Source organism: Vipera ursinii (assembly GCF_947247035.1).
Source record: "Vipera ursinii genome assembly, chromosome: Z".
NCBI lineage: Eukaryota > Metazoa > Chordata > Lepidosauria > Squamata > Viperidae > Vipera > Vipera ursinii.
This window is the reverse complement of record NC_139517.1, coordinates 37,376,163-37,403,970: the sequence shown is the minus strand read 5'-3', so window position 1 is coordinate 37,403,970 and position 27,808 is coordinate 37,376,163. Positions and strand designations below refer to the sequence as shown.

At 37.6% G+C, this 27,808-nt stretch overlaps 2 protein-coding genes across 2 annotated transcripts; both read right to left on the bottom strand.

The window, feature by feature from the left end:
- Window positions 1-926: 926 nt before the first annotated feature.
- On the bottom strand, window positions 927-9,347 carry LOC310648447 (keratin, type I cytoskeletal 19-like; the record flags this gene model as incomplete). Its single annotated transcript, XM_083376284.1, has 8 exons — window positions 927-952; window positions 2,694-2,923; window positions 3,642-3,865; window positions 4,018-4,143; window positions 5,189-5,353; window positions 6,335-6,491; window positions 6,910-6,992; window positions 8,766-9,347. 8 exons carry the CDS (start codon window positions 9,345-9,347, stop codon window positions 927-929), a joined length of 1,593 nt encoding a protein of 530 aa, XP_083232410.1.
- Window positions 9,348-14,819: 5,472 nt separating this feature from the next.
- Window positions 14,820-23,183, bottom strand: LOC310648448 (keratin, type I cytoskeletal 19-like; the record flags this gene model as incomplete). The annotated part of the gene is made up of 8 exons (XM_083376285.1): window positions 14,820-14,845; window positions 16,590-16,819; window positions 17,538-17,761; window positions 17,914-18,039; window positions 19,097-19,261; window positions 20,231-20,387; window positions 20,794-20,876; window positions 22,602-23,183. The coding sequence occupies 8 exons, from the start codon at window positions 23,181-23,183 to the stop codon at window positions 14,820-14,822; spliced, it is 1,593 nt and encodes a 530-aa protein (XP_083232411.1).
- Window positions 23,184-27,808: the final 4,625 nt, after the last annotated feature.

The window sequence follows — 27,808 nt, the reverse complement described above, 5'->3', positions numbered from 1 at the left end:
CTTGATTTATTTCTTCTCAAAGAAATGGATGTGTAAGGGACAGATATAGAAGTAAGCAATGTAGATGGTATTTTAGACACTAGCAGTCAGGATCACAGTGGACAAGACTAATGGTCCATTTTATGTTGCCAAAGTATATATTTATTGAGAATTATATTATCCCTAAATGGAGGCACAAATCCAGATTTTTGTAAAATAATTTTTACTGTAGGTAGAAAATCAGCAACACTTTTTCCTTTGTAAAAAATAATAAAAGCTCAGAGTCACTTGATAATGAGTAGTATATAAACTTAACAAAATGAAGAAAATCTGTTCCTTCAAATATAAATGGAAATTGTAAAAAAATATGTAATCCTTAATTACACATAAACACTCACCTGGCATCCAACCACACATACTTAGTTGATGCACAATTTGCCAATGTATCACAAGCTTGCATTTTGTAATGGTTGCTTAATTCTAAAAACTGCCTCTAGCAGAGCTTGGTATTGTTAATTGAAAGGTGTGTTGGGTTGTTTTAAAAAGAGTATTAATTCCCTCTGTGATTGGACTAGCAAGCCATTTGCAAAGTCTGGACCACATCTATAGATTAGTTACACTAATTAAATACTTGCATGGCAAAAATAACAAGAGACACAGATTTTTTTGATTGCAACAAGCAGCAGCAGAGCTTTATTGGACAATTTTCATCAGTATCAAAAGCCAAAGGACAGAAATGAACTGAAGAAAGATAAAGCATGTCCTCCAAGAAAGTGCTTTAAAGAGTGGATGAAACAAGGATTAAGGAGAACATGGAAATCTTTTGTGATGGTCATTGACATAGAAATGGAAGAGCAGAGACCTATCTATTGTGAGGATTTATGCAGAGATTTTGTGCAGATGTGATCTTATTTGATCGTAGAAATTCTTGGAGGAATTTGGAAGTATCAATCGCAAGATTTTCTTCCGAGTCCTATAGAAAAAGACAAAGGGGAAAATGAATCTATGGAGTAAGTGGCAAATATGTGCAATAAGAACCAAGAGGCAAAACTCGTGTGTTTTTGGTGGTCAAATGTATTTTCTAAAGACCAGGACAAAATATGTTCCTTGCAGAGACTCTCTTTATCTTGACAGAATGAAATAAACAAGCAACAAACCCTTTAGTATTATAGTTTGCATATTATTTTAGATATTTAAAAAACTTATGAAAAAGAAAAACATTTCAGATACTGAACATTAGCAAATGCTATAAATTTATTTAAATTAATGCCTCTTGTAACTTTCTGGAGACAGGGTGTATTATGGTGTTCTGAATTTTTTTTAGAACTAATCTAAATCAACAAAACAATATTTTGTTTCAATTTATCATCGTCTTTCTGATGATACTATTCCAGGTTCTTTGCTTCATCTCAAAGGTAATCTATCTTTGCCCAGACTGTCCTGGGCATCCGCACAGGTTGACAGAAAATTAAGATGTGTAGGAGAAGGAATGACAGAACCTGGGGTAGAGTTAAAAGAGGGATCAGCCTAGAATCTTTATGTAGCCACAAGTGGACCAAATCCAACCTACCTTGAATTCCATTGACCCTATCTAACTCCAAGAAGGTGTTAACCATTAGTTGAGAAGTTCCTGTACATAGACTGTTTAGCAATAAACCAGTATAATTGGGCATTCACATATGGACATGGCCTTTTGCACCTGAGGAGATGACAACTATAACCATGTGATCAAAGCTCCATCTCTTGTTTAGGTGCACCTCACTATTGGAACTGTTGATATGGGACTTCTGTGCTTTTGAGTAATCCATCAAAGGTAATTCTCCAAAAAGGAGCAAAACTCCAGGATCAAAAAGTGTGTTTGGAGGAGAGTGTTAAAAAAAAAAACTTTAAAAGTAAATGTTGAAAAAACTTGATAACCCTTTGTAAAAATGTTTGCAGGTGAAATAAAGTACCTTACAAAATTTCAAAAGTTACAGAAGAAAACTGGGATGGTAACATGTAACTGTTATGTTGGGCTAGCCCCCATTTAAATAATCCAGTTTAGATGAGACAAAGAAAATGGAAGGATTTCTTACATGGTGTCCTGAGAATCTAAGCTGGTGCCTGGAATCAGGTGTGCTTAGGATTTAGATTTTGACATAGAAGGATAAAAAGATATGCTAAATCCTGCCTCATTTCCCCCCCCATCAGCAACCTATATGAAGCCCCCAGTTTGGTTGCCATTTGTACAAATTTTATATTCCCTATCTTTTGCTCTTCTGCCAGGCCAACAATGATGTCCTCTGCCTGTTATAGACTCCTGCCTCAAACTTAGCTCTGGTTCTTACCACTAACCTGAGAAACTCTGAACTCTGCAAAATATAGCCTCCACCACTAGTTCCAAACTTTGTGGACAACCTTAGCTGAACAAATAGATGGAACTGAACTCTCTGTTTAGGATAGTAGACGCAGAGGCAAACCCAAATGAAACATAATTCCTTAGGGTGCCAAACAGCTGCACAGATAATGGTCAGATGTGGCATGGTAGTTTTCCAGATCTGATTTCTGATTTTTCCATAGTTAACCAGATTCTGTGTATTTTTCCCATTAAAAGGATTTCCATCATTATCAAAAGAAATATGCCACATTTGAAGTCATCTTTACTGATTAATATTATTCTTTTTCGCAAGCAGAACAAGAACAGGAAAAAACATGTTGGTGATGATAATTCTCACCTGTTTTGCATGCTTGGGAATGTGAAGATGTAGGATAGGACTGAGGACGTGAAGAACTTCCTCCTCCAATATGTCCTCCACCGATGCCTCCACAGATGCCTCCTCCACTGAGGCTACCTCCGCTGATGCTTCCTCCACTGACACCTCCTCCTACACAAACGCCTCCTCCGCTGATGCTTCCACCACCTCTTCTACCACCTCCATATCCTCCTCCATATCCTCCTGAGCCACTGGAAGAAGAGAAATATAATCCATCCATCCATCAACCACTAACAGAAACTCTTACCCAGGGGAAGAATCCCCATCCCTCAAATAAAGTAACTATTATGACTTAGCATCAACTTCCAAGCTTCCTTTGTGCTCAAAAATATACTATGATTTGATCTGGGAAAGAATTCTACCTGAATTCTAAGAGAGCAGCTCCTAGCCAGTTTTGTCAATATTTGTCTACATGAACTAGTGGTCTAAGTCAATTCAAGGCAATATTATAGCATTGTTCATCATACCTATTCGTCTCCCTTTCTCTTCTTAATACTTGGGCCTTCTTTAGGCATTATACAGGTAGAGTTCCCATCTTCAAAGATTAAATACTGCTGAATTTCAGTTCACAGGGAAACCAATAAGACTGGAGTTTGAGAATAAATCAAATCTACCCTTCCTGGCTTTCATGTGAATTGATAATGTGCAGTATTACTATGCTCTAGAGACAATGGTAACTTCTGATAAAAAATGTCACTGAAGCAATGTCAGTAAGGTTTGTGTTAAGGTTATGCAGAATGCCCACCTGTCAAGTATAATATGACATCCTAAAAGGGCTAGAATCTTTCAGGAGATGCTTGTGATTTAATGATAAATGATTATCAACATGCTTTGTTCAAGAGCCCAGGCTCTTAACTCCTATTTGGAAAGAAATCAATTCACATTTTCTACATCTCCTAGTCAACATACATTTCTTGCTGTCCTTCCTCAAGCAATCGGCGGTATTGACAGATTTCCTGTTCCAGACGAGTTTTGATGCCAAGGAGCAGCTGATATTCTTGATTCTGACTTTCAATTTCACATCGGATGCTACCCAATTCTCCTTCTACGGGCTCAATCATAGCCTGAATTTGTTGCAGCTGCATGTTGTACCGACGTTCTGTATCCTCCAGATTGGTTTGCAGAGACTGAACCTGAAAATAGGGAGGCAACACATAGGACATGATCTTCAAGAAAATGCTGAGGTTCTTTCAGCAGAAGGAAGAGGAGAATAGAAATATTTAGCTATTAGACAATCACTTGTATAACATGCTGACTATAATCATTTCCACATGCTGTCACATACCATGCTAATTTGAGACTGGAGCTCAATCTCAAGGGTTTGGTACTCTCGTCTCAGCTCTGAAAGTTGATGGTTGCTTGAAGTTATCTCCTGATCACTTGTACTCACTTGTTGGCGAACCTCTTCCATCTAAAATATACAAAGGAACAAAAAGAAGAAAAAGAAAGAAAGTAATGGAACTGCATATACATGGAGGCACAACTGCCTCCAGAAGCTGTGAATACTCCAACACTGGAAGTTTTTAAGAAGAGACTGGACAGCCACTTGTCTGAAATTGTATAGGGTTTCCTGCTGGGGGGTTGGACTAGATGACTTCCAAAGTCCTTTCCAACATTATTATTATTATTATTATTATTATTATTATTATTATTATTATTGTTGTTGTTGTTGTTGTTGTTGTTGTTGTTAATGATGTAGGTGGCTTGGGAAAATTGGGAGGAGTGGCAGTGGAGTAGATCACGTTGGGATACTGATTCTTCTACTGAAAATACCTGATTCATCCTAACAGGCTAGTCCATTTATCTTTCTCTAAAGCCCTTCTCTAACTGCACAACCTTTCAAAATGGCACAATGGCATTGGTTGCTATAAACAATGCATGTTTTGTAGGGGGGAAGGGATGGAAAAGAGGTTATTGTTGTTGTTTTCTCCTTATTTATGGCTTTCCCAGAATTGCGCTATTACTGTCAATGAACTGCTGATCTGCTCCTTAGAAGCTGTTCTTATGTTAAGAATTATGCTAATCAATTCTTCCTCACCACCCGCAATTTCAGACATTTTTTGTGGAACTCTGACTCCTGTATTTCCTGCTTTTCAGCTCCCATTTACCAAACTTTATTCAGATTGCTTCTAGGATGTCTCGGGGATGTACAAATTGATATTTGGTTACTTCTTGCAACCTGCAACTTGGGCTTCTCTTAGACCAGGGGTCTTCAAACTCGGCCCTTTTATGACTCATGGACTTCAGCTCCCAGAATTCCTCAGCCAGCGTACCTGGCTGAGGAATTCTGGGAGCTGAAGTCCATGAGTCATAAAAGGGCCGAGTTTGAAGACCCCTGTCTTAGACTCTTGTCATCAAACCTCACAAAATATTCATATATGTTGCTGGTTATTAAAAGTGTTTACATTTTCTGATCACTGGAAGATGAACAGACTGCTCAAATATATTTCACTTGCCTTGCTTTCATACCAGGCTTCAACCTCTTTTCGGTTTTGTTCAATGATGTTTTCATATTCACACCGGAGCTGATCTAAACGTTGTTTCAAGTCTTGTCCAGGGGCAGCATTCACTTCAACACTGACATCACCATGTCCTCTCTGGCCTCGGAGTCCTCTCAGTGTCTGTAGCAATGGGGAAGAAGAAATGAATCGTAAGAAACTGAAATTTAAAAAAGGATTTTATGGGCAGGATAACTTGATTTGTAATGTAAAAAAAACCCCAAAACAGAGTAGAAGAATATTTTACATTTCCTCCTCATGAAATGTTTTTATGAAAGCTCAATACCTGGCATACATTTATTCTGTAATCCAGATCTATATAACTTCTTATAGTTCCATGACTTCTTCGATCTAACCCTTCCCTCTCTTTGAAGTTACAATTTTGACATGAAAAGCAAAAGGACTGAACATGCCTTTGGATACTATGTAAAAGTATTCTTAGAAAACCAACTACTGGTTGGTTATTCCCAGCAAAGATAATTATGGGTAGCTGTAGCCAATATTTTTATTTTCTCATGTGTGGGTCCTTCTGGGTTACCCAGACTCACTATGGCAACAATTTTGTGAACGTTCAAGCCACAATCTACTCCCCAAATTCTGAATTTGCCTACTCAACCAAAAGACCAGAGTCTGTCTGTCTGTCTGTCTGTCTGTCTGTCTGTCTGTCTGTCTCTCTCTCTCTCTCTCTCTCTCTGTGTGTGTGTGTGTGTGTGTGTGTTTGTATATAATATTTATTTATATCACAATTATTTATATCCCATATGTTTATCCCTCTTTCCCTATGAAAAAATAAAAGAGGAAGTAGGCCTATAAAATGTGTAAATATGAGATTTGTTGAGAAGATAGATTGCTGCATTTTCATAAAATGGATGGCAAGGTGCCACTTGAAAGACATTTGTTTCCTGGGCACTGTGTGGTTAGGAATTGTGTCACTGACTATTTACTACAGAAGTATTATCTGGAGCTCTGGGCCAAGATACCTCAAGGAACAGCAGTGAAATTCATGCTTTGAATTTTGTTCCCAAACAAACTTGGGGGGGTGTTGTCTGAAAAGTAAGGGTCAAGAGCTCTGAATGTTAGAGTTCTGTTCGCTGACACACTTACCTCCTCATGATTCTTCCTCAGATATACCAGCTCTTCTCTGAGGGATTCAACTTCCATTTCCAGATCTGACTTGGCAAGAGTGAGTTGATCCAAGAGCGGGCGCAATCCATTAATGTCAGCTTCCACATTCTGACGAAGACTAGCTTCAGTAGTATATCTAATCCACAACAGAGTTTACAGGAAGTGTCATGATTACCACATTTGCAAAAAGTGTCCCAAAAACAAATCCTCTAGGAAAATGGTTGACAATCCCTCAAAGTACCATGAAGAGTGAAGATGCCCAGAGATTAGTGAAAGCTGGCTGTTTATGTAAGGGGGGGGGGGAATGCATGGAAAAACAGGGAAGAAAGGGGACGAAACAGAGTGTCCTCCCAGATGAAAGTACTTCAAGTTGGAAAAATTCTGAAAAGGCACATTTCACACTATGTGATTGTGTGAAATCTCCCACCTTTGAATTGTACTATTACTAGCTACTAGGAGTTTGTAATCAAGAAAGTGGTGTATCCTTTCCTCAGGTAAAATCATTGAATTCAACAAAATTAGAAGGAAGCAGGTGAGAAATGAATCATACTCACTTCAACTTAAAATCTTCAGCAGTCATCCTGGTGTTATCAATATTCAGGAGCATTTTGTTATAATCATCTGTTTCAGCAATAAGCTGAAATAAATAAATAAATAAATAATAGATATGTTTATGATACAGTAATAAGTAAATTGCCATGATTGTTTTGACTGCTTGATACAACTAATGTTGAAATACTTGGTTTTGATTTGCCTGTAAGATTACAATTTAAGAAATGTGACATCTGAAAAAGTAGCACTTTTTTCTTCTTCTTCTGTCTTTCTTCTCCTACTATTTTTTGGTTTGATATTAGTTCTATTTTTCAGACCTGATTTTTATGGGTATCTGCTGTGTTTTGCTTATATTTGAAGACATGGCCTCCTGCATCTATGCACCAACATTATTCAGTTTTTCTGGCTGCTGAGTTTGTGACAGTTCCCACTGAAAGCCATTTTACTTGAAAAAAAAGGATCACTGATTGACCAACCACACCTATAGCCATTCGGTGTTCCAGGTTTGAACTAAAGAACATCCATACTTGAGCGGATGCCTAGATGGAGAGTTCTGTGCACTACATGGAATCACCTGGGTACGTGGAATCACTGGGCTGCCCACCCCCTTTCATTAAGGCAAATAAGGATTTGGATCCACTTCCCAAACTGATGTCTACCAATATTCTATCTCCTAATTTTCTTTATATCTTTCTAGAAAGGATATCAAGAAATCCTAAAACATAGAGAGTGAAAGTAAAGGTAACATTTCCCATTTTAAAGTAAATACAAATATGTGTACTTCATAGCTAATTATCACTACAAATTTTCTTGCCTGCTAGGGTCCCACTTTTGCTTAATACCTTTCTGTTGATCTTTAATATATTTCTTCCTTTTAGTTTCATCTCTAAACAGATATTTCTAAATAATTCAGTCTCATAATATATGATGTTCTCAGTAAATCTGTAAGAAGAAACTAAAATCCCTGCTAAAATATACCTCTTAGAAACCCTGCTGACCCCAACCTGTTTTTTTTTTACATTATATGACTGATCTATATTAAATACAGGCTGAATTATAAAATAATGCATTGAAAGAATTAAGAATATTTACAATTAATAACTCTTAAATAAATAACTATGCTTTGTCATCATATCATTATTAATCACAGTCTAACAAGAGAATGAAGCATTAAAGCCTCAGTTTCTATAGCATCTGTTTAAAATATCACAATGCAGTAAATTTCTTTGTCACCAATTTAGCCTAAGTTTATCTGGGGGATAAAAAAATATTGGTGAAGTGATCCAGGTTCTAAGGGCAAACGTAATTTGAAGCATGCATGGCTGTGCAGGTCTCCTCTGTCAAGAATGTCTGCTATGGCAACCTTTCTCATCTGGAAACACCTTTGGTTCCAGGAGTTCTCAACTCATATTTCAAAGGTCAGTGAACCACTGCACAGTCCTAATAAATGATTTAAAAGGTTGCTGCCATAACCATCACCACCACAAAATAACAAATTCTTATACTGATGTTTTCTTTTTCCTACTTAGCTCTTTTTCTCCTTCTATAATGTAGGAAGGAGCAGGAATATTATTGATTTTGATTTCTCATTTACTTAGAAAAGCTATAGATTATGAAGAATTAAATTTAATTTAACATTAGTGTGCAAGAAACAATTGATATAGGATTAAACTCTATGCTTATTTACAAAATGATTATTTCTATCTCATCTCATCTCCTACAAAACTGATTGTGATCTCTCTTTTTGACACTTCTCCTTCCAAATTCTCTTTCATTTTTATGGGCCTTCCCACTTCATCTTTTACATAGATGGCACTAAAGCTGCAATCTATCTTATGAACACAGATTGTATACATACCTCATTGTAGGCTTGGTCAATTTCTTGGTAATAGTGACTATAGTCCTTGTCTGGTCCAATATCACCATGCTTCTGATACCATTCTTTGATCCAGATCTCAAGCTGACAATTTTCATCTTCCAGTCTTTTCACCTGGTCCAGATAATTAGCCAGGCGATCATTAAGATTCTGCATGGTTGCCTTTTCGTTGCTGGAGAACAGTCCTCCATCACCACCACCAAAACTACCACTGCTGAATGGGTAGCTGCCACTGCCATAACTGCCACCACCATAGCTGCCACCGCCATAGCAAACACCACCATATCCACTTCCGCCATAGCCACCATAACTTCCACCACCATAGCTGCCACCACCATAGCTGCCACCACCATAGCAGCTACCTCCATAGCTTATTCTCCCTCTACTAATTCTCCCACAGCTACCACTGCTGAAGCCACCTCCTCCATATCCACTCCGGGATCCTCCATAACTTTTTCCAGAAAGTCCCCTTGAGGACCCTGAGGATGTAATCTTGATGCTGCCTCCACTACTGATCCTACCACCTCCACCAATGCTTCCACCACTCTTAGTGCCACAGCTCATAGTGATTTAGATTTAGAATCCAAATCTTAGAAAAGCCCCACTTTAGCTGCACAGCCTGGTACTCGGATTCCAACTGCAACCCTTCATCTCAGCTGTCCTTATTTATATTTCCTGTGGAGGGAGTTGCCACAAAGGCTGCTCCTGGTCCCTCCCGTGGTGTTTGCCAATCCCTTTGTTTATGCCAAAAATTATCTCCCAATGGGAGCGGTTTTTTTTAAAGTTATCAAAGGGAATCTAATACGTAGCTGGCTTTGTCACTCCCACAGAAATTTTAAATGATGATAAAGATATAGCTGCATATTCAGCCTTATATTTTGCTAATTTCTCCTGTATGTCTCAACTTTTGTCTGCCAGCACATCATCATCTTTGGCAGTGAAGGAAAATGCCTTCATAAGTCTGTACATAAAAGGACAAGGGTGAATTTGTCTTTTACTGGTCATCCTTGAACAGATTACTTATGCTTAATGAAGATTCATTGAAATCAATGGGGCAAGGTTGTGTAACTAATTTTGTTCTTCACTTTACATTCTAGGATATGCCAATAAGGAACAAATATGGTTTGTTAGTTCTCACTGCTCAATATCATCGCTGTAATTTTATGGAACTGATATTCTTTATATTCTCTCTAGCAAAATTCTTTTGCAACCTAATTTACAAAACAAATGTCAAAAAGTTCCTTTTAAAATCCAAGTATTGAGTCAAGATTATTATAATTTCATAATTTATCACTAAAATGGAAATTAATCATTAGAAAGAGAAGGACCAAGAGAGAAGTTGACACCAACTCTTAATTGCCCATTGACTCTTAGCAACCACAGTTCTTGGATATTGTAAATTAATACAAACAATATTCTGGGGAGGATGATATTAACACTTTAATACATTTTTAATTAATATAAATAGCTCTGTGGTTTTTATGTTTTGTTTTGATGGTAGTTAAAATACACAAAATTAAATAAATTGCATAGATTCTTTTCATAGTAGAATATGTTGTTGTTGTTGTTAGTTGCGAAGTCGTGTCCGACCCATTGCGACCCTATGGACAATGTTCCTCCAGGCCTTCCTGTCCTTTACCATCTTCTGGAGTCCATTTAAGCTCACGCCTACTGCTTCAGTGACTCCATCCAGCCACCTCATTCTCTGTCGTCCCCTTCTTCTATTGCCCTCAATCTTTCCCAGCATTAGGCTCTTCTCCAGTGAGTCCTTCCTTCTCATTAGGTGGCCAAAGTATTTGAGTTTTAGCTTCAGGATCTGGCCTTCTAAAGAGCAGTCAAGGTTGATCTCCTCTAGGACTGACCGGTTTGATTGCCTTGCAGTCCAAGGAACTCGCAGGAGTCTTCTCCAGCACCATAGCTCAAAGGCTTCAATTCTTTGGCGCTCAGCCTTTCTTATGGTCCAACTTTCACTGCCATACATTGCAACTGGGAAGACCATAGCCTTGACTATACGCACTTTTGTTGACAGGGTGATGTCTCTGCTTTTTAGTGTGCTGTCTAAATTTGCCATGGCTTTCCTCCCAAGGAGCAAGCGTCTTTTAATTTCTTGGCTACAGTCCCCATCTGCAGTGATCTTGGAGCCCAGGAAAATAAAATCTGTCACTACCTCCATTTCTTCCCCATCTATTTGCCAGGAATTGAGAGGGCCAGATGCCATGATCTTGGTTTTCTTAATGTTTAGTTTCAACCCAAGTTTTGCAGTCTCCTTCTTCACCCGCAACAAGAGGCTCTTTAGTTCTTCTTCACTTTCTGCCATTAGAGTGGTATCATCTGCATATCTTAGGTTGTTGATGTTTCTTCCGGCAATCTTAATTCTAACTTTTGATTCATCTAGCCCTGCTAGTAGAATATAAGGTAGAGTAATTTTTGATCAATAAAGAGAATTATTTTTAAAATTTGCAAGAAGGGCCAAATTCACGCATGGGAGGAGCAATAGTATGCCATAAAAAAGTGAAATTCAGATTTTTAGCCTGATTTTTATTTTTCTGCACGAGATTCTGGATATTTTTCCCCACTGTTTATACTTTGTGATGTAGTGGCAACAACATTTAACTCTAATTTCTTGTCAAGAATGTCTTTCAATAGAAGACATTGAATACTAAGAGGCTAAACATAAATGGATTTCCAGCCTAATTAAATTCCTTCCTTAGATATCTTTGTAATATTTTTTATTTATATTGTTCCTTTGGGTGGTTCTTTTCCATTTAACACAGCCTTGAGAACCTGTGCACAGCTGGCACCACGTTCTATTTAAATTTCCGCTTGTATCATTCATTAATTCAGTATTTAGCTGAATTTTTAAATATTTACCTGGTATTACTGAACCATTTTTATAACCTGCCTGACTGGTGTTGAACATAGAGGTGAGGAAGGGGGTGGGAAGTCTGTGGTGCACCAGTGGTTGCCATCTTTAATTCACTGATCATCTTTTTACCCATTTTATTCCATAGCTTATCATATTTTGCTTTATCTCAAGAAAAACCAAGAAATCAACACAAGAAGGCTAAAGCTACTTTTATTGAGATGTGCGGTAAGAACATAAACTTGCAAGTTTGATTGTCATATAGCTCCTCTTCCTTCTTACAGTTCAGTGAATTAGGAAGTATTCTGAGCTGCATTTGAACGGATGGATATTCTGGACATAAAGAGACTCTTCTCTGATTATTTTCATCAAGCTATTTTTTTATTATTCTATATTCTCCTCCTCTTTTTAGCTGGGCCCTGAGTGGTACTGCCATCAGATCTGCATCATCTATCTGCACTGAAATAAAATGCCAGAGAGAAGCAGGTATACAGGTGGTCCTTGGCTTATTATTATAATGAATCTGGCCATCATGGTCATAAGTCATGATGGTCATAACATGGGTTGGTTATGTGAGGACATGTTTTTATGATCTGTTTTGTGATGGTTGCTAAACAAATCATGGTCATTAAGCAACTGCATGGTTGTTAAGCGAATCCCATAGTTGTTCAAAGTGAATCAGTTCACTACGGGCTCGGGTTTGTTGAAAACTAAGTACAATAAGTGCCAGTTTTCGGCAAATTGTCACAAAAGTGGCCGTATTTCCGAGCACCCGAAGTTTCACTGGCATGACCTCAGAAGGAGTGGTAACTATCATAACTTTCAATCTGGGTCATAAGTAGCCCTAAGATAGGCCTATGATAACTTCAAATGGTTGCTAAGCAACAAATCCTAAATTGAGGACAATCTGCATGTAACATTTTATTTTTGCAAACATTATTAAGATCATTGCTGCAGGTGGCCTAAATTGATTTAGGTAAAAGCAATAAAGAAAACCTTCAAAAAGAAAGAATGGGGAGATTATTATTGTCTGATTTTTTAAAAAATAAAAATAGTGGCTGTTGCACCTTATTTTTGGATTCTCAAGAAAGAGAAGAAAATGACTTCTCCTTACTTGACAATGTAACTAAGAAATGGGAAGGCATTTTCAAGCCAGCCATGCCAGAGAAGTGTATATGACTATATGTAAAGCAGCAGCAGCCCCAGGAGAGCAGTCAAAAAAGCTATTATGGTTGTATGTTGTGACCATTTTAAAGTGGAATAGGGTTGGTCATAACTTTGAACAGTCACTATGTGTAGTTCTGGAAGTTTCCCAGGTTGCTGAAAGACTACAGTAATAGCTCAAATCATGAATGAAATGAAGGCCCTAAAATGAGGACAATGTCTGCATCATCACCATCATCATCATCATCAACAACAACAATTATATTTTGTTCTGTTTCTCTTCCCCCCACAAGTTATGTCATGTCAAACTAGGCTAAGTGGGATCAGGCCCAGTGAGTATGTATGTATGTATGTATGTATGTATGTATGTATGTATGTATTTATTTATTTATTTATTTATTTATTTATTTATTTATTTATTTATTTATTTATTTGGTTTATATACCGCCGTATTCCCAAAGGACTCAGGGCGGTTTACAAGGCAAAATTTAAAAACAATCCAATATAAAATTAAATTAAATTAAATTAAGTCTAGCCACAAAAATTAAATCACAATTTAAAAACATTAAACCCCTCAGTCCAGACCAGATAGCTCAAAGAGCCAGGTTTTTAGGTCCTGGCGAAATGAACGAAGGTCGGGGGCAGTCCGGAGTTCCGTTGGCAGTTGATTCCATAGGGCAGGCGCACCCACAGAGAACGCCCTCCCCCTGTGGATCGTATTTGGATGGGAGATGTGCAGGAAATCTCAGACAAGTGTCAGACAGCATTCCAAAAGCAAGGAATGGCAAACTGTTGCCAAAACCCTTACATGGCTGCCCATGAAGTTCTAAAAAATGAATCTTTACCTTTTTTGTAAGCATTTTATATTCTAAAAACAAGAAGGGAAAATATGCTTCTCCGTGACTGGATTTAATAATATTAAATAATTACACTTTTTTATATTAATAGTGCCTGGATCTTTTATCTCCCTCCCTCTAGGTTATTTTAATTACTATTAAGCATAATCGTGTTGCTCTTCCTCTCCACATAATATGCCACCAATAAAACTATCAACAGCAACAATCAAGAGATGAGATTGTAAGACTTGATTTATTTCTTCTCAAAGAAATGGATGTGTAAGGGACAGATATAGAAGTAAGCAATGTAGATGCTATTTTAGACACTAGCAGTCAGGATCACAGTGGACAAGACTAATGGTCCATTTTATGTTGCCAAAGTATATATTTATTGAGAATTATATTATCCCTAAATGGAGGCACAAATCCAGATTTTTGTAAAATAATTTTTACTGTAGGTAGAAAATCAGCAACACTTTTTCCTTTGTAAAAAATAATAAAAGCTCAGAGTCACTTGATAATGAGTAGTATATAAACTTAACAAAATGAAGAAAATCTGTTCCTTCAAATATAAATGGAAATTGTAAAAAAATATGTAATCCTTAATTACACATAAACACTCACCTGGCATCCAACCACACATACTTAGTTGATGCACAATTTGCCAATGTATCACAAGCTTGCATTTTGTAATGGTTGCTTAATTCTAAAAACTGCCTCTAGCAGAGCTTGGTATTGTTAATTGAAAGGTGTGTTGGGTTGTTTTAAAAAGAGTATTAATTCCCTCTGTGATTGGACTAGCAAGCCATTTGCAAAGTCTGGACCACATCTATAGATTAGTTACACTAATTAAATACTTGCATGGCAAAAATAACAAGAGACACAGATTTTTTTGATTGCAACAAGCAGCAGCAGAGCTTTATTGGACAATTTTCATCAGTATCAAAAGCCAAAGGACAGAAATGAACTGAAGAAAGATAAAGCATGTCCTCCAAGAAAGTGCTTTAAAGAGTGGATGAAACAAGGATTAAGGAGAACATGGAAATCTTTTGTGATGGTCATTGACATAGAAATGGAAGAGCAGAGACCTATCTATTGTGAGGATTTATGCAGAGAATTTGTGCAGATGTGATCTTATTTGATCGTAGAAATTCTTGGAGGAATTTGGAAGTATCAATCGCAAGATTTTCTTCCGAGTCCTATAGAAAAAGACAAAGGGGAAAATGAATCTATGGAGTAAGTGGCAAATATGTGCAATAAGAACCAAGAGGCAAAACTCGTGTGTTTTTGGTGGTCAAATGTATTTTCTAAAGACCAGGACAAAATATGTTCCTTGCAGAGACTCTCTTTATCTTGACAGAATGAAATAAACAAGCAACAAACCCTTTAGTATTATAGTTTGCATATTATTTTAGATATTTAAAAAAACTTATGAAAAAGAAAAACATTTCAGATACTGAACATTAGCAAATGCTATAAATTTATTTAAATTAATGCCTCTTGTACCTTTCTGGAGACAGGGTGTATTATGGTGTTCTGAATTTTTTTTAGAACTAATCTAAATCAACAAAACAATATTTTGTTTCAATTTATCATCGTCTTTCTGATGATACTATTCCAGGTTCTTTGCTTCATCTCAAAGGTAATCTATCTTTGCCCAGACTGTCCTGGGCATCCACACAGGTTGACAGAAAATTAAGATGTGTAGGAGAAGGAATGACAGAACCTGGGGTAGAGTTAAAAGAGGGATCAGCCTAGAATCTTTATGTAGCCACAAGTGGACCAAATCCAACCTACCTTGAATTCCATTGACCCTATCTAACTCCAAGAAGGTGTTAACCATTAGTTGAGAAGTTCCTGTACATAGACTGTTTAGCAATAAACCAGTATAATTGGGCATTCACATATGGACATGGCCTTTTGCACCTGAGGAGATGACAACTATAACCATGTGATCAAAGCTCCATCTCTTGTTTAGGTGCACCTCACTATTGGAACTGTTGATATGGGACTTCTGTGCTTTTGAGTAATCCATCAAAGGTAATTCTCCAAAAAGGAGCAAAACTCCAGGATCAAAAAGTGTGTTTTGGAGGAGAGTGTTAAAAAAAAAACTTTAAAAGTAAATGTTGAAAAAACTTGATAACCCTTTGTGAAAATGTTTGCAGGTGAAATAAAGTACCTTACAAAATTTCAAAAGTTACAGAAGAAAACTGGGATGGTAACATGTAACTGTTATGTTGGGCTAGCCCCCATTTAAATAATCCAGTTTAGATGAGACAAAGAAAATGGAAGGATTTCTTACATGGTGTCCTGAGAATCTAAGCTGGTGCCTGGAATCAGGTGTGCTTAGGATTTAGATTTTGACATAGAAGGATAAAAAGATATGCTAAATCCTGCCTCATTTCCCCCCCCCCATCAGCAACCTATATGAAGCCCCCAGTTTGGTTGCCATTTGTACAAATTTTATATTCCCTATCTTTTGCTCTTCTGCCAGGCCAACAATGATGTCCTCTGCCTGTTATAGACTCCTGCCTCAAACTTAGCTCTGGTTCTTACCACTAACCTGAGAAACTCTGAACTCTGCAAAATATAGCCTCCACCACTAGTTCCAAACTTTGTGGACAACCTTAGCTGAACAAATAGATGGAACTGAACTCTCTGTTTAGGATAGTAGACGCAGAGGCAAACCCAAATGAAACATAATTCCTTAGGGTGCCAAACAGCTGCACAGATAATGGTCAGATGTGGCATGGTAGTTTTCCAGATCTGATTTCTGATTTTTCCATAGTTAACCAGATTCTGTGTATTTTTCCCATTAAAAGGATTTCCATCATTATCAAAAGAAATATGCCACATTTGAAGTCATCTTTACTGATTAATATTATTCTTTTTCGCAAGCAGAACAAGAACAGGAAAAAACATGTTGGTGATGATAATTCTCACCTGTTTTGCATGCTTGGGAATGTGAAGATGTAGGATAGGACTGAGGACGTGAAGAACTTCCTCCTCCAATATGTCCTCCACCGATGCCTCCACAGATGCCTCCTCCACTGAGGCTACCTCCGCTGATGCTTCCTCCACTGACACCTCCTCCTACACAAACGCCTCCTCCGCTGATGCTTCCACCACCTCTTCTACCACCTCCATATCCTCCTCCATATCCTCCTGAGCCACTGGAAGAAGAGAAATATAATCCATCCATCCATCAACCACTAACAGAAACTCTTACCCAGGGGAAGAATCCCCATCCCTCAAATAAAGTAACTATTATGACTTAGCATCAACTTCCAAGCTTCCTTTGTGCTCAAAAATATACTATGATTTGATCTGGGAAAGAATTCTACCTGAATTCTAAGAGAGCAGCTCCTAGCTAGTTTTGTCAATATTTGTCTACATGAACTAGTGGTCTAAGTCAATTCAAGGCAATATTATAGCATTGTTCATCATACCTATTCGTCTCCCTTTCTCTTCTTAATACTTGGGCCTTCTTTAGGCATTATACAGGTAGAGTTCCCATCTTCAAAGATTAAATACTGCTGAATTTCAGTTCACAGGGAAACCAATAAGACTGGAGTTTGAGAATAAATCAAATCTACCCTTCCTGGCTTTCATGTGAATTGATAATGTGCAGTATTACTATGCTCTAGAGACAATGGTAACTTCTGATAAAAAATGTCACTGAAGCAATGTCAGTAAGGTTTGTGTTAAGGTTATGCAGAATGCCCACCTGTCAAGTATAATATGACATCCTAAAAGGGCTAGAATCTTTCAGGAGATGCTTGTGATTTAATGATAAATGATTATCAACATGCTTTGTTCAAGAGCCCAGGCTCTTAACTCCTATTTGGAAAGAAATCAATTCACATTTTCTACATCTCCTAGTCAACATACATTTCTTGCTGTCCTTCCTCAAGCAATCGGCGGTATTGACAGATTTCCTGTTCCAGACGAGTTTTGATGCCAAGGAGCAGCTGATATTCTTGATTCTGACTTTCAATTTCACATCGGATGCTACCCAATTCTCCTTCTACGGGCTCAATCATAGCCTGAATTTGTTGCAGCTGCATGTTGTACCGACGTTCTGTATCCTCCAGATTGGTTTGCAGAGACTGAACCTGAAAATAGGGAGGCAACACATAGGACATGATCTTCAAGAAAATGCTGAGGTTCTTTCAGCAGAAGGAAGAGGAGAATAGAAATATTTAGCTATTAGACAATCACTTGTATAACATGCTGACTATAATCATTTCCACATGCTGTCACATACCATGCTAATTTGAGACTGGAGCTCAATCTCAAGGGTTTGGTACTCTCGTCTCAGCTCTGAAAGTTGATGGTTGCTTGAAGTTATCTCCTGATCACTTGTACTCACTTGTTGGCGAACCTCTTCCATCTAAAATATACAAAGGAACAAAAAGAAGAAAAAGAAAGAAAGTAATGGAACTGCATATACATGGAGGCACAACTGCCTCCAGAAGCTGTGAATACTCCAACACTGGAAGTTTTTAAGAAGAGACTGGACAGCCACTTGTCTGAAATTGTATAGGGTTTCCTGCTGGGGGGTTGGACTAGATGACTTCCAAAGTCCTTTCCAACATTATTATTATTATTATTATTATTATTATTATTATTATTATTATTATTGTTGTTGTTGTTGTTGTTGTTGTTGTTGTTGTTGTTGTTAATGATGTAGGTGGCTTGGGAAAATTGGGAGGAGTGGCAGTGGAGTAGATCACGTTGGGATACTGATTCTTCTACTGAAAATACCTGATTCATCCTAACAGGCTAGTCCATTTATCTTTCTCTAAAGCCCTTCTCTAACTGCACAACCTTTCAAAATGGCACAATGGCATTGGTTGCTATAAACAATGCATGTTTTGTAGGGGGGAAGGGATGGAAAAGAGGTTATTGTTGTTGTTTTCTCCTTATTTATGGCTTTCCCAGAATTGCGCTATTACTGTCAATGAACTGCTGATCTGCTCCTTAGAAGCTGTTCTTATGTTAAGAATTATGCTAATCAATTCTTCCTCACCACCCGCAATTTCAGACATTTTTTGTGGAACTCTGACTCCTGTATTTCCTGCTTTTCAGCTCCCATTTACCAAACTTTATTCAGATTGCTTCTAGGATGTCTCGGGGATGTACAAATTGATATTTGGTTACTTCTTGCAACCTGCAACTTGGGCTTCTCTTAGACCAGGGGTCTTCAAACTCGGCCCTTTTATGACTCATGGACTTCAGCTCCCAGAATTCCTCAGCCAGCGTACCTGGCTGAGGAATTCTGGGAGCTGAAGTCCATGAGTCATAAAAGGGACGAGTTTGAAGACCCCTGTCTTAGACTCTTGTCATCAAACCTCACAAAATATTTATATATGTTGCTGGTGATTAAAAGTGTTTACATTTTCTGATCACTGGAAGATGAACAGACTGCTCAAATATATTTCACTTGCCTTGCTTTCATACCAGGCTTCAACCTCTTTTCGGTTTTGTTCAATGATGTTTTCATATTCACACCGGAGCTGATCTAAACGTTGTTTCAAGTCTTGTCCAGGGGCAGCATTCACTTCAACACTGACATCACCATGTCCTCTCTGGCCTCGGAGTCCTCTCAGTGTCTGTAGCAATGGGGAAGAAGAAATGAATCATAAGAAACTGAAATTTAAAAAAGTATTTTATGGGCAGGATAACTTGATTTGTAATGTAAAAAAAAACCCAAAACAGAGTAGAAGAATATTTTACATTTCCTCCTCATGAAATGTTTTTATGAAAGCTCAATGCCTGGCATACATTTATTTTGTAATCCAGATCTATATAACTTCTTATAGTTCCATGACTTCTTCGATCTAACCCTTCCCTCTCTTTGAAGTTACAATTTTGACATGAAAAGCAAAAGGACTGAACATGCCTTTGGATACTATGTAAAAGTATTCTTAGAAAACCAACTACTGGTTGGTTATTCCCAGCAAAGATAATTATGGGTAGCTGTAGCCAATATTTTTATTTTCTCATGTGTGGGTCCTTCTGGGTTACCCAGACTCACTATGGCAACAATTTTGTGAACGTTCAAGCCACAATCTACTCCCCAAATTCTGAATTTGCCTACTCAACCAAAAGACCAGAGTCTGTCTGTCTGTCTGTCTGTCTGTCTGTCTGTCTGTCTCTCTCTCTCTCTCTCTCTCTCTCTCTGTGTGTGTGTGTTTGTATATAATATTTATTTATATCACAATTATTTATATCCCATATGTTTATCCCTCTTTCCCTATGAAAAAATAAAAGAGGAAGTAGGCCTATAAAATGTGTAAATATGAGATTTGTTGAGAAGATAGATTGCTGCATTTTCATAAAATGGATGGCAAGGTGCCACTTGAAAGACATTTGTTTCCTGGGCACTGTGTGGTTAGGAATTGTGTCACTGACTATTTACTACAGAAGTATTATCTGGAGCTCTGGGCCAAGATACCTCAAGGAACAGCAGTGAAATTCATGCTTTGAATTTTGTTCCCAAACAAACTTGGGGGGGTGTTGTCTGAAAAGTAAGGGTCAAGAGCTCTGAATGTTAGAGTTCTGTTCGCTGACACACTTACCTCCTCATGATTCTTCCTCAGATATACCAGCTCTTCTCTGAGGGATTCAACTTCCATTTCCAGATCTGACTTGGCAAGAGTGAGTTGATCCAAGAGCGGGCGCAATCCATTAATGTCAGCTTCCACATTCTGACGAAGACTAGCTTCAGTAGTATATCTAATCCACAACAGAGTTTACAGGAAGTGTCATGATTACCACATTTGCAAAAAGTGTCCCAAAAACAAATCCTCTAGGAAAATGGTCGACAATCCCTCAAAGTACCATGAAGAGTGAAGATGCCCAGAGATTAGTGAAAGCTGGCTGTTTATGTAAATGCATGGAAAAACAGGGAAGAAAGGGGACGAAACAGAGTGTCCTCCCAGATGAAAGTACTTCAAGTTGGAAAAATTCTGAAAAGGCACATTTCACACTATGTGATTGTGTGAAATCTCCCACCTTTGAATTGTACTATTACTAGCTACTAGGAGCTTGTAATCAAGAAAGTGGTGTATCCTTTCCTCAGGTAAAATCATTGAATTCAACAAAATTAGAAGGAAGCAGGTGAGAAATGAATCATACTCACTTCAACTTAAAATCTTCAGCAGTCATCCTGGTGTTATCAATATTCAGGAGCATTTTGTTATAATCATCTGTTTCAGCAATAAGCTGAAATAAATAAATAAATAAATAATAGATATGTTTATGATACAGTAATAAGTAAATTGCCATGATTGTTTTGACTGCTTGATACAACTAATGTTGAAATACTTGGTTTTGATTTGCCTGTAAGATTACAATTTAAGAAATGTGACATCTGAAAAAGTAGCACTTTTTTCTTCTTCTTCTGTCTTTCTTCTCCTACTATTTTTTGGTTTGATATTAGTTCTATTTTTCAGACCTGATTTTTATGGGTATCTGCTGTGTTTTGCTTATATTTGAAGACATGACCTCCTGCATCTATGCACCAACATTATTCAGTTTTTCTGGCTGCTGAGTTTGTGACAGTTCCCACTGAAAGCCATTTTACTTGAAAAAAAAGGATCACTGATTGACCAACCACACCTATAGCCATTCGGTGTTCCAGGTTTGAACTAAAGAACATCCATACTTGAGCGGATGCCTAGATGGAGAGTTCTGTGCACTACATGGAATCACCTGGGTACGTGGAATCACTGGGCTGCCCACCCCCTTTCATTAAGGCAAATAAGGATTTGGATCCACTTCCCAAACTGATGTCTACCAATATTCTATCTCCTAATTTTCTTTATATCTTTCTAGAAAGGATATCAAGAAATCCTAAAACATAGAGAGTGAAAGTAAAGGTAACATTTCCCATTTTAAAGTAAATACAAATATGTGTACTTCATAGCTAATTATCACTACAAATTTTCTTGCCTGCTAGGGTCCCACTTTTGCTTAATACCTTTCTGTTGATCTTTAATATATTTCTTCCTTTTAGTTTCATCTCTAAACAGATATTTCTAAATAATTCAGTCTCATAATATATGATGTTCTCAGTAAATCTGTAAGAAGAAACTAAAATCCCTGCTAAAATATACCTCTTAGAAACCCTGCTGACCCCAACCTGTTTTTTTTTACATTATATGACTGATCTATATTAAATACAGGCTGAATTATAAAATAATGCATTGAAAGAATTAAGAATATTTACAATTAATAACTCTTAAATAAATAACTATGCTTTGTCATCATATCATTATTAATCACAGTCTAACAAGAGAATGAAGCATTAAAGCCTCAGTTTCTATAGCATCTGTTTAAAATATCACAATGCAGTAAATATTGGTGAAGTGATCCAGGTTCTAAGGGCAAACGTAATTTGAAGCATGCATGGCTGTGCAGGTCTCCTCTGTCAAGAATGTCTGCTATGGCAACCTTTCTCATCTGGAAACACCTTTGGTTCCAGGAGTTCTCAACTCATATTTCAAAGGTCAGTGAACCACTGCACAGTCCTAATAAATGATTTAAAAGGTTGCTGCCATAACCATCACCACCACAAAATAACAAATTCTTATACTGATGTTTTCTTTTTCCTACTTAGCTCTTTTTCTCCTTCTATAATGTAGGAAGGAGCAGGAATATTATTGATTTTGATTTCTCATTTACTTAGAAAAGCTATAGATTATGAAGAATTAAATTTAATTTAACATTAGTGTGCAAGAAACAATTGATATAGGATTAAACTCTATGCTTATTTACAAAATGATTATTTCTATCTCATCTCATCTCCTACAAAACTGATTGTGATCTCTCTTTTTGACACTTCTCCTTCCAAATTCTCTTTCATTTTTATGGGCCTTCCCACTTCATCTTTTACATAGATGGCACTAAAGCTGCAATCTATCTTATGAACACAGATTGTATACATACCTCATTGTAGGCTTGGTCAATTTCTTGGTAATAGTGACTATAGTCCTTGTCTGGTCCAATATCACCATGCTTCTGATACCATTCTTTGATCCAGATCTCAAGCTGACAATTTTCATCTTCCAGTCTTTTCACCTGGTCCAGATAATTAGCCAGGCGATCATTAAGATTCTGCATGGTTGCCTTTTCGTTGCTGGAGAACAGTCCTCCATCACCACCACCAAAACTACCACTGCTGAATGGGTAGCTGCCACTGCCATAACTGCCACCACCATAGCTGCCACCGCCATAGCAAACACCACCATATCCACTTCCGCCATAGCCACCATAACTTCCACCACCATAGCTACCACCACCATAGCTGCCACCACCATAGCAGCTACCTCCATAGCTTATTCTCCCTCTACTAATTCTCCCACAGCTACCACTGCTGAAGCCACCTCCTCCATATCCACTCCGGGATCCTCCATAACTTTTTCCGGAAAGTCCCCTTGAGGACCCTGAGGATGTAATCTTGATGCTGCCTCCACTACTGATCCTACCACCTCCACCAATGCTTCCACCACTCTTAGTGCCACAGCTCATAGTGATTTAGATTTAGAATCCAAATCTTAGAAAAGCCCCACTTTAGCTGCACAGCCTGGTACTCGGATTCCAACTGCAACCCTTCATCTCAGCTGTCCTTATTTATATTTCCTGTGGAGGGAGTTGCCACAAAGGCTGCTCCTGGTCCCTCCCGTGGTGTTTGCCAATCCCTTTGTTTATGCCAAAAATTATCTCCCAATGGGAGCGGTTTTTTTTAAAGTTATCAAAGGGAATCTAATACGTAGCTGGCTTTGTCACTCCCACAGAAATTTTAAATGATGATAAAGATATAGCTGCATATTCAGCCTTATATTTTGCTAATTTCTCCTGTATGTCTCAACTTTTGTCTGCCAGCACATCATCATCTTTGGCAGTGAAGGAAAATGCCTTCATAAGTCTGTACATAAAAGGACAAGGGTGAATTTGTCTTTTACTGGTCATCCTTGAACAGATTACTTATGCTTAATGAAGATTCATTGAAATCAATGGGGCAAGGTTGTGTAACTAATTTTGTTCTTCACTTTACATTCTAGGATATGCCAATAAGGAACAAATATGGTTTGTTAGTTCTCACTGCTCAATATCATCGCTGTAATTTTATGGAACTGATATTCTTTATATTCTCTCTAGCAAAATTCTTTTGCAACCTAATTTACAAAACAAATGTCAAAAAGTTCCTTTTAAAATCCAAGTATTGAGTCAAGATTATTATAATTTCATAATTTATCACTAAAATGGAAATTAATCATTAGAAAGAGAAGGACCAAGAGAGAAGTTGACACCAACTCTTAATTGCCCATTGACTCTTAGCAACCACAGTTCTTGGATATTGTAAATTAATACAAACAATATTCTGGGGAGGATGATATTAACACTTTAATACATTTTTAATTAATATAAATAGCTCTGTGGTTTTTATGTTTTGTTTTGATGGTAGTTAAAATACACAAAATTAAATAAATTGCATAGATTCTTTTCATAGTAGAATATGTTGTTGTTGTTAGTTGCGAAGTCGTGTCCGACCCATTGCGACCCTATGGACAATGTTCCTCCAGGCCTTCCTGTCCTTTACCATCTTCTGGAGTCCATTTAAGCTCACGCCTACTGCTTCAGTGACTCCATCCAGCCACCTCATTCTCTGTCGTCCCCTTCTTCTATTGCCCTCAATCTTTCCCAGCATTAGGCTCTTCTCCAGTGAGTCCTTCCTTCTCATTAGGTGGCCAAAGTATTTGAGTTTTAGCTTCAGGATCTGGCCTTCTAAAGAGCAGTCAAGGTTGATCTCCTCTAGGACTGACCGGTTTGATTGCCTTGCAGTCCAAGGAACTCGCAGGAGTCTTCTCCAGCACCATAGCTCAAAGGCTTCAATTCTTTGGCGCTCAGCCTTTCTTATGGTCCAACTTTCACTGCCATACATTGCAACCGGGAAGACCATAGCCTTGACTATACGCACTTTTGTTGACAGGGTGATGTCTCTGCTTTTTAGTGTGCTGTCTAAATTTGCCATGGCTTTCCTCCCAAGGAGCAAGCGTCTTTTAATTTCTTGGCTACAGTCCCCATCTGCAGTGATCTTGGAGCCCAGGAAAATAAAATCTGTCACTACCTCCATTTCTTCCCCATCTATTTGCCAGGAATTGAGAGGGCCAGATGCCATGATCTTAGTTTTCTTAATGTTTAGTTTCAACCCAAGTTTTGCAGTCTCCTTCTTCACCCGCAACAAGAGGCTCTTTAGTTCTTCTTCACTTTCTGCCATTAGAGTGGTATCATCTGCATATCTTAGGTTGTTGATGTTTCTTCCGGCAATCTTAATTCTAACTTTTGATTCATCTAGCCCTGCTAGTAGAATATAAGGTAGAGTAATTTTTGATCAATAAAGAGAATTATTTTTAAAATTTGCAAGAAGGGCCAAATTCACGCATGGGAGGAGCAATAGTATGCCATAAAAAAGTGAAATTCAGATTTTTAGCCTGATTTTTATTTTTCTGCACGAGATTCTGGATATTTTTCCCCACTGTTTATACTTTGTGATGTAGTGGCAACAACATTTAACTCTAATTTCTTGTCAAGAATGTCTTTCAATAGAAGACATTGAATACTAAGAGGCTAAAAATAAATGGATTTCCAGCCTAATTAAATTCCTTCCTTAGATATCTTTGTAATATTTTTTATTTATATTGTTCCTTTGGGTGGTTCTTTTCCATTTAACACAGCCTTGAGAACCTGTGCACAGCTGGCACCACGTTCTATTTAAATTTCCGCTTGTATCATTCATTAATTCAGTATTTAGCTGAATTTTTAAATATTTACCTGGTATTACTGAACCATTTTTATAACCTGCCTGACTGGTGTTGAACATAGAGGTGAGGAAGGGGGTGGGAAGTCTGTGGTGCACCAGTGGTTGCCATCTTTAATTCACTGATCATCTTTTTACCCATTTTATTCCATAGCTTATCATATTTTGCTTTATCTCAAGAAAAACCAAGAAATCAACACAAGAAGGCTAAAGCTACTTTTATTGAGATGTGCGGTAAGAACATAAACTTGCAAGTTTGATTGTCATATAGCTCCTCCTCCTTCTTACAGTTCAGTGAATTAGGAAGTATTCTGAGCTGCATTTGAACGGATGGATATTCTGGACATAAAGAGACTCTTCTCTGATTATTTTCATCAAGCTATTTTTTTATTATTCTATATACTCCTCCTCTTTTTAGCTGGGCCCTGAGTGGTACTGCCATCAGATCTGCATCATCTATCTGCACTGAAATAAAATGCCAGAGAGAAGCAGGTATACAGGTGGTCCTTGGCTTATTATTATAATGAATCTGGCCATCATGGTCATAAGTCATGATGGTCATAACATGGGTTGGTTATGTGAGGACATGTTTTTATGATCTGTTTTGTGATGGTTGCTAAACAAATCATGGTCATTAAGCAACTGCATGGTTGTTAAGCGAATCCCATAGTTGTTCAAAGTGAATCAGTTCACTACGGGCTCGGGTTTGTTGAAAACTAAGTACAATAAGTGCCAGTTTTCGGCAAATTGTCACAAAAGTGGCTGTATTTCCGAGCACCCGAAGTTTCACTGGCATGACCTCAGAAGGAGTGGTAACTATCATAACTTTGAATCTGGGTCATAAGTAGCCCTAAGATAGGCCTATCATAACTTCAAATGGTTGCTAAGCAACAAATCCTAAATTGAGGACAATCTGCATGTAACATTTTATTTTTGCAAACATTATTAAGATCATTGCTGCAGGTGGCCTAAATTGATTTAGGTAAAAGCAATAAAGAAAACCTTCAAAAAGAAAGAATGGGGAGATTATTATTGTCTGATTTTTTAAAAAATAAAAATAGTGGCTGTTGCACCTTATTTTTGGATTCTCAAGAAAGAGAAGAAAATGACTTCTCCTTACTTGACAATGTAACTAAGAAATGGGAAGGCATTTTCAAGCCAGCCATGCCAGAGAAGTGTATATGACTATATGTAAAGCAGCAGCAGCCCCAGGAGAGCAGTCAAAAAAGCTATTATGGTTGTATGTTGTGACCATTTTAAAGTGGAATAGGGTTGGTCATAACTTTGAACAGTCACTATGTGTAGTTCTGGAAGTTTCCCAGGTTGCTGAAAGACTACAGTAATAGCTCAAATCATGAATGAAATGAAGGCCCTAAAATGAGGACAATGTCTGCATCATCACCATCATCATCATCATCAACAACAACAATTATATTTTGTTCTGTTTCTCTTCCCCCCACAAGTTATGTCATGTCAAACTAGGCTAAGTGGGATCAGGCCCAGTGAGTATGTATGTATGTCTGTATGTATGTATGTATGTATGTATGTATTTATTTATTTATTTATTTATTTATTTATTTATTTATTCAGTTTATATACCGCCGTATTCCCAAAGGACTCAGGGCGGTTTACAAGGCAAAATTTAAAAACAATCCAATATAAAATTAAATTAAATTAAATTAAGTCTAGCCACAAAAATTAAATCACAATTTAAAAACATTAAACCCCTCAGTCCAGACCAGATAGCTCAAAGAGCCAGGTTTTTAGGTCCTGGCGAAATGAACGAAGGTCGGGGGCAGTCCGGAGTTCCGTTGGCAGTTGATTCCATAGGGCAGGCGCACCCACAGAGAACGCCCTCCCCCTGTGGATCGTATTTGGATGGGAGATGTGCAGGAAATCTCAGACAAGTGTCAGACAGCATTCCAAAAGCAAGGAATGGCAAACTGTTGCCAAAACCCTTACATGGCTGCCCATGAAGTTCTAAAAAATGAATCTTTACCTTTTTTGTAAGCATTTTATATTCTAAAAACAAGAAGGGAAAATATGCTTCTCCGTGACTGGATTTAATAATATTAAATAATTACACTTTTTTATATTAATAGTGCCTGGATCTTTTATCTCCCTCCCTCTAGGTTATTTTAATTACTATTAAGCATAATCGTGTTGCTCTTCCTCTCCACATAATATGCCACCAATAAAACTATCAACAGCAACAATCAAGAGATGAGATTGTAAGACTTGATTTATTTCTTCTCAAAGAAATGGATGTGTAAGGGACAGATATAGAAGTAAGCAATGTAGATGGTATTTTAGACACTAGCAGTCAGGATCACAG